A 7,160-nucleotide genomic window follows, 5' to 3' on the forward strand; every position below is an offset into this window, starting at 1 on the left:
CAAGATGTACACGATCATCAGACGTATATAGGCTTACCTGCCCTCATATGAAATGCGATTTGCTAATTAAACAAATTAAACTACATAATTTGACTTTGATTATATTTATATATTCATACACAATTCTTTGAGAAGTAGCTGTGAAGATGCACGTACGCATGTGGCATTCGTGAAGTTCTATAAATAGGAATCAATTAGGCATAAGCTAACACATCGAGTTACTAGTTCTTCTATACTCAATCAGATAGAATCAATAGCTAGCTAGTTCACAATCTCTCAATTGTTATTAACCATGGCTTCCTATTCTTCATCTTCTTCTTGGCCTTTCTTTTTCTTTGTTCTAGTATCATCATTGTGCATGTTTGGCATGCATATCAGTACAACATCAGCTCAGTTGTCTTCCACTTTTTATGCGACTAGTTGCCCTGACCTCCTCCCTACCATCCAAGCTGCAGTAGTAAATGCAGTGTCCAACGAACCTAGAATGGGAGCTTCTCTATTACGTCTTCATTTTCATGACTGTTTCGTTAATGCAAGTGAACTACAACTAACACTACGTACTAATTTCAAATAGCTAGTAAGCATATGCTTCCATGTATATATGGCACTAATTGTTGCTTGAAATTGATTACAGGGTTGTGATGCTTCCATTCTGCTGGATGATACATCTAGCTTTACTGGAGAAAAGACAGCAGGGCCAAATGCAAATTCAGTAAGAGGTTTTGATGTCATTGACACCATAAAAACTCAAGTTGAGGCACTCTGCGCTAAAACTGTTTCTTGTGCTGACATTCTTGCCGTCGCGGCTCGAGATTCTGTTGCTGCCGTAAGTCAATTTATATTTATTAACCATTTTATATTTATTAACCATTCTGCCGTAAGTCAACACATAAATATCTATAAATATTTTTTTTTTAGTAATTACGCTAACATGTATATAAAAAAAGATAACTAAGGCCTTGTAAAATTTATGATTACAGATAATCATAAGTTGATAAATAATTTTGATATAATCATTTTTAAAATTAATTTTTCCAAACACATTTTTTTAAATAATTGATTATGCTAAATGGTGATTTCAAAAAGGAGAGGAAAGAACAACGATCAAGGATATTTTTTTTAGTCATGTATTGTCTTTTTGTCTGTCTTTTGATAGTTTAGAGAAAATAAGAAAGAAAAACTTCAATTTAAGTTTGTTAGAAAAAATAATTAATTATAATAAATTTTCAAAATAACTTTTTTCTGTTTATGGAAATAATTGATTTTTTCAATTATGATTAAAATAATCAATTATTATAATGGTTACCAAACACATATAAATCCATTATAATCTGCGTAATGGATTATGAGCTGATAATCCATTAAAATAATGATTACCAAACAACTCCTAAATAATTCTGAACATGTACTTGTTTTCAGTTGGGTGGGCGTCCATGGTTTGTACAGTTAGGAAGGAGAGATGCTAAAACTGCGAGGATGAGTGATGCTAATAGCAACCTCCCTGCTGCCACACTTGGTCTTAGTGGCTTGATTACTTCCTTCTCCAACAAAGGTTTTACTACCAAAGAAATGGTGATTCTCTCTGATAAGTGTATAAAACTAAGACAACAAAATATTTATTTTTATATGTCGCTCAAAGAGCAGTTTTGATGAGGCAGATTCAAACAATTCCAATGATTATATTTTAACTTTCCATCAAAAAGAATGTTTTTTCTTTTCTTTTATGTCAAATTTCTTTTTTTTTTATGCTTTTTTGTCGGGATCCCACTCTATTGGCCAAGCTAGATGCACAACTTTTCGAAGTCGAATCCACAATGAAACCAACATAGATGCACCTTTCGCTACATCTTTGAAGACTAGTTGTCCTACATCAGGAAATGACAATAATCTCTCCCTACTCGACGTAACCCTAATAATTTTCGATAACACTTATTATAAGAATCTGGTTAGCAAGAAAGGACTTCTTCATTCAGATCAAGAACTCTTCAATGGTGGATCGACAGATGCTCAAGTGACAACTTACAGCAATGACAACCCGACATTCTTGACTGATTTTGCTGTTGCCATGATAAAAATGGGAAATCTTAGCCCTCTAACGGGTAGTAATGGCGAAATTAGAACTAATTGCAGGAAACTCAATTAAATATGGTTTTAGTTATGATAATTATGTATCCATTTATCATCAAAACAAAGAGCAATTGTATTCTCTTTGTCTCATTGTATGTTCCATGAGACATAAATAATATAAGATGATTTCAATTTTAAGTTTTGTGTTTAATTTTAGTCATATTCATATATATGGCTTTCAAATCTTTTATTGTGATTCAGGATATACCGAATTTTAACAACTTTTTGGGGACTGAAAAAGAAGAAGAAAAATATTTGAATCTTTAGTTACAAGAAACTAAAATATAGGAAAATCTACAATACAATCCTACTATTAAGACCCGATTTACAAAAGACTCGTACTGTTACAAATTGTTAACAAAATGGTCATACTTCAGTTAAGTAGAGAGTTAAGTGGTGATCCATTGTTAAATATGTTAATGAAATTATCGATGTATCCTTCCTATTTATCCCTCCATGTACATAATTTTAAATTTTACCTTCATTATTGTTTTTTTGACAGTGTTGTTATTTGTAGGTGGTGGTGCTGCCACTTACATATCGTTACATCGCATTCAGGATTGTTACATCACATTCAGGATCGTCACACCGCATTCACCCAAAGGGTTCATCACTTCTCCTCTAGGGTTCAACGAAGATTCTTAAGCTTTCGCCACCACTACCACCGCTTCATCACCACATCAACCAATTAGTTAAATGAGGAGGGTATTTTGGGGAAAGTTAACACCACTTTATTCAAAAGTGTTAAATCGGATGAAAGTATGACCATTTTCTAAACGAATTACAAAAGTATGACCATTTTGTGAACGAATTACAAAAAGTATGACCATTATGTAATTGGCCCTAAAATATATTACAATTGGAAGATTTTGAAGAACTTAGGCTTAGATTTGAAGGGATTAAAAAAGAAAAAGAAAAACAAAAAGAAAAACAAAATGCGACGTGAAATGTTTGCTTTTCAATTTGCGACTTTTAAATTTATTCTTTTTTATAATTCCATAAAATCTGAGCGATTCTAGAATGAAACTTGGGTAAATTAAGTTGAGTTTGTAGGGTAATTGTTATAGTTTGGTGAAAATTTGAGGAAATTTGGCTTAGATGCGTTGGGATTAGAAGAAAGAAGAAATTGAAAAAGTCTTGACCGGGGATATGGAATTTGACCTCTCATACCACTTTATGAGAACGTTTTTTGAATTATAGAAAGATACATTTTAATCGTCTTTTTCTTATTATTTTATTATTTTTTAAGTTTTTATACGAAAACTTAGGCAAGATTACGAGAGATACAAGCAAGCGCATGTTATGCTAGGGGAAACAATTGTAGGATCAATAGAGATTTCATGACTCTAAAATTAAGGAATGTTGTTGTTGTTATATATAGTTTTTCCATGCCATTGTTGAATTAAAAGCTTCTAAATTATTTACTCTGTGAGTTGTTTCCATATTAAGAAGCACAATAATAAAAAAATAGTTGAGTATCATCTTCAAAATTCCTTTTGATCCTGTCGTGGTAACTTAGGTAAAACCTGTCTACTTTGATATAAAATAGCGAAACAAACTAGAGTTTTCATGTTTTTAGCTTGGATTTAGACGTTGGTTAGCTGAATGTCTTAGGCCCATGGAAGGCTAAGTCAGCACCTCTTGTATTTTCGCATTCTCCACAGTATAATGGATGCCTTCCATGCCCAAACTGACTTCTTGGAAATGTTGTTAGAGCAATACAAAAAGGTTGTGATTCGGGGTCTTGGAGAGTGCAGATACTTATTACAGTCCCAAACACACCCTTTTTGTTTAAAAGAGTTTGTTATGGATTTTCAGTAGCAGTGTAGAGCACATTTTGTAGAATGTGGTTCTGGAAATAATGAACCCTTCAATAAGAACATAAGTGTTCCTTAGGTTATGAGTGATGGTATTTGTATTCAAATCTAATTTTTTGAATACATAGTCGCATATGGATTTCCAAATAAACTAGTAAGTAGTAGCATACGAAACTTTCTCATGGATAATACTCGTACTGCTGTCAAACCAAGAGTTGAAATTTTCAATGAAGGTGGTACGATTTCCGAAAATGCTATGAATATGTCCATAAACTTTTGCCACACAAGATAAGAAATGTGAAAATGCCTCTACTTATATAAGTGACCTGAAAAACAAATATGTTTAACGAAAACCCAGAACAAAAGTATAAAAATATTATGTCCTTTAAGGAGGAGGTGAAGTGAATTTTCTACATGCTTAGGGCACCTCCAGGTTTTGAAAGCTCAAAATATTTCGTGCGACTTATATTTCCCAACTCAAAGTTTTCTTAATGATCTTAAAATTGTCTTATGATCCGAAAATTGACATATGACCCAAACTATGTCGTATGACTAAAATATCTAGTACAAGAAACAAGTACTAGTCCATAATTTGCCTCTAATCCCAAAATATTGTTTCTTGACCTAGAATCTTTCCCGCAAAATATGCACATGGTGACTTCAAATCTAAACTGAAACCCTTTTTTTTTTTAACATAAGTATCAGTTACAACATCTCTAATAGTGCATTGATAGCGGAGACCTCCCCCAAAAAAGGGAGTTTGAGTTTTACATTTGACCTCGCAAGAAAAAAAAAAAGAAGGGAAATTGGGTCAATTGCCCAAATATTTTTTAAAACATGGTTCTAATGGATGAGTAAAAATTTGTGTGGGTGAAATGGACACCAAAAGAATAGCAAGAATGAATCTGGATTCATCCTGGCTTAAACCTAAAAATAGCGAGGGTGAAATTGGATGCATCCTGATGTAAATTAAAAATAAGAAAATGTATTTGAAAATGGGTAGGATGAAACTGTTTACATCCTGGCTGTTTTTACATTCTCGTCCATTTAAACAGTATCAAATTTTACATGTCTTTTTTACTCAGGAATTGTCGTTATTGCGTTAATTGACCAATTTTGTGAGAAAAAAAAATGCTTGAATTTTACAATTAAATTGCGGTGAAATTAGAATAGAATTCGACCCAAAAATATGACTTATATTCAGTGGAGAATTTCCGTCAATTTTACCTTTGTATTCATGACAATTGGAATTAAATTTCATTTTTGCTTGGAAAAGTTGGAATAGAGTTTGACCAAAAAAAAAAGAATCAGAAAGGGTGCTTAACACAAAAAGATCTGTTCTGATTCCTGACTCAACGATATTTCTTGCAGTGTTATCAACCTAACTGAGACCTGACTCTACAATATTTCTTCCAGCGTTATCAACCTAATCATGCATAAAATAAATGGGATCTTCTTAGACGTGATGTTCGTCTGTTCTTATGGAAAATGAAGATGATATGTCTATTATGGAAAACTTTACCACTAGCGAATGCTATGAGACTTTAGCAGGGCCGCTGGAATTGTGGAACTTTGCGAAGCATCTATGGAAAAAAAAATATTCATCATAAGGTCAGTTTTATAATTTGGGCCTCTTTTCATAATTCTTTACCAACTAGAGACATGTTGAGGCATAGAAGAGTGGAGATAGACAGTGATTTATGTATTTTTTGCAACATCGAAAGAGAACCGACAGATCATATGTTCTTGCATTGTTCTTATTCGTTTGAGGTTTGGAATTACTTCATAAAACTTTCAAAATTTCATGGCCTATGCCGAAAACCTTATTCGATGTGTTTGAAGCATGAAATACTAATGTCTTACAAGGAAGAGGAAAAGCAGTATGGCGGATTATTTATTACGCTATTTGTTGGAGAATTTGGAAAGAAAGGAATGGGAGAGTTTTTGGGGAAAGAAAAAAGGAAGCGTCTGAGATTATTGACCTTGTCAAATAGCTTGTAGTTGTATGGTCGTGTAATTCTGATACGTTTAAGTTTGTTAATCCTAGCCTCATTTGGAGCAGTTGGAAAACCCTAATGAACGTGTAATAACCTCTGTATTGTGTAAAAAAAATTTCTCCTTTTTAATAATATAACATTTTCTTAGAAAAAAATTAAGATGAAATCAGATGTTGTTTTCGGAAAGGCTACCTGCCATAATTTGCGCCCCATAAATAACCAGATAAATACGGAAGGCAAAGATCTTCCAAATCATAAATATGGCCTCCATTTTCTTCACGGCCGACTAATCCCAAGCCGAAACTTAAATAAATTAAGTAGATCACGTTTTAGTTTCATAGATTGGCCGTGTGTAATAGACTATGAAAACGGATATTAAAATACCAACTAGATTTTGTGCCCGTGCTACGCACCGGGCGGACCCGAAAATCATCCACCGTCATTGTTTCTTCTTTTAACCATATTTTTTATTTGGTATGGTTCGGCTTCACCTCGCCCCGTCCCAATGCATGCTTAGGATTTTTTGTGTGGGTCAGCTTCGCCTTGCCCCGTCATTTAGGATTTTGATTTGGTGTGTCTCGGCTTCGCCTCACCCCGTCCCAATGCATGCTTAGAATTTTTGATTTGGTGTGGCTCGGCTTCGTTTTGCAACCCCTACCATCAAAGTTTCATTTAGTAGCATAGACACAAATATGAAGCAATTGTGCACGCTGAATTAGATTGATAAAGGAAGCTCTTGAGCTTCCATGTTGAAAAAAAATCAACAAAGGGAACTACATATATCAGGGAAATAATTGACAAAGAAAAGAAAAATCAGCAGCAGATGCAAATATTGCACATTTACAAAAGAAGAAGAAATGTCAACCGAAAATCTGATTTCTTAGCATGCCCTCTGCTTATCTTATTTAAATAGCCTCCAACTAAACAAATGAAAGAAATACATGCAATCATCAGTTCCAAATGCTTATTACAGAGCAAAATTGGAATTTGACAAAGCACACGTCCTTGCAACAAAAGAAATTCAGTATCCAAAAGTATTTGCACCTACAAATAGTTTTGCTAATATCATTAAGAGTAATATGAATACACAAAGCATTAACACAGTCGCTGTCTATGGGAGTCGAACCCACAACCTCATGACTTAATGCCATGCGCTCTTCCTGTTGAGCTAAGACAGCAAAAGATAGAGGAAGCCTCTTGAGCTACATCTTTCACGGTT

The 7,160-nt window shown here is 33.7% G+C and overlaps 1 protein-coding gene across 1 annotated transcript; it reads left to right on the forward strand.

Annotated features, from left to right (window-relative positions):
• Window positions 1-229: 229 nt before the first annotated feature.
• Window positions 230-2,143, forward strand: LOC113310759 (cationic peroxidase 1-like). The gene is made up of 4 exons (XM_026559530.1): window positions 230-532; window positions 635-826; window positions 1,420-1,576; window positions 1,752-2,143. Exons 1-4 carry the CDS (start codon window positions 293-295, stop codon window positions 2,141-2,143), a joined length of 981 nt encoding a protein of 326 aa, XP_026415315.1. The 5' UTR covers window positions 230-292.
• The last annotated feature ends 5,017 nt before the right edge of the window (window positions 2,144-7,160 follow it).

This window comes from Papaver somniferum, chromosome 9, assembly GCF_003573695.1.
Source record: "Papaver somniferum cultivar HN1 chromosome 9, ASM357369v1, whole genome shotgun sequence".
In the NCBI taxonomy this organism is placed as follows: domain Eukaryota; kingdom Viridiplantae; phylum Streptophyta; class Magnoliopsida; order Ranunculales; family Papaveraceae; genus Papaver; species Papaver somniferum.

What these genes read in the sequence shown, in the direction of transcription:
- LOC113310759 (XM_026559530.1), top strand. Translation starts at nt 293, where the DNA reads ATGGCTTCCTATTCTTCATCTTCTTCTTGGCCTTTCTTTTTCTTTGTT. An exon ending in CTCGAGATTCTGTTGCTGCC is followed by an intron (nt 827 to 1,419) that starts GTAAGTCAATTT and finishes ACTTGTTTTCAG; the next exon opens with TTGGGTGGGCGTCCATGGTT. An exon ending in TACTACCAAAGAAATGGTGA is followed by an intron (nt 1,577 to 1,751) that starts TTCTCTCTGATA and finishes TTTTTTATGCTT; the next exon opens with TTTTGTCGGGATCCCACTCT.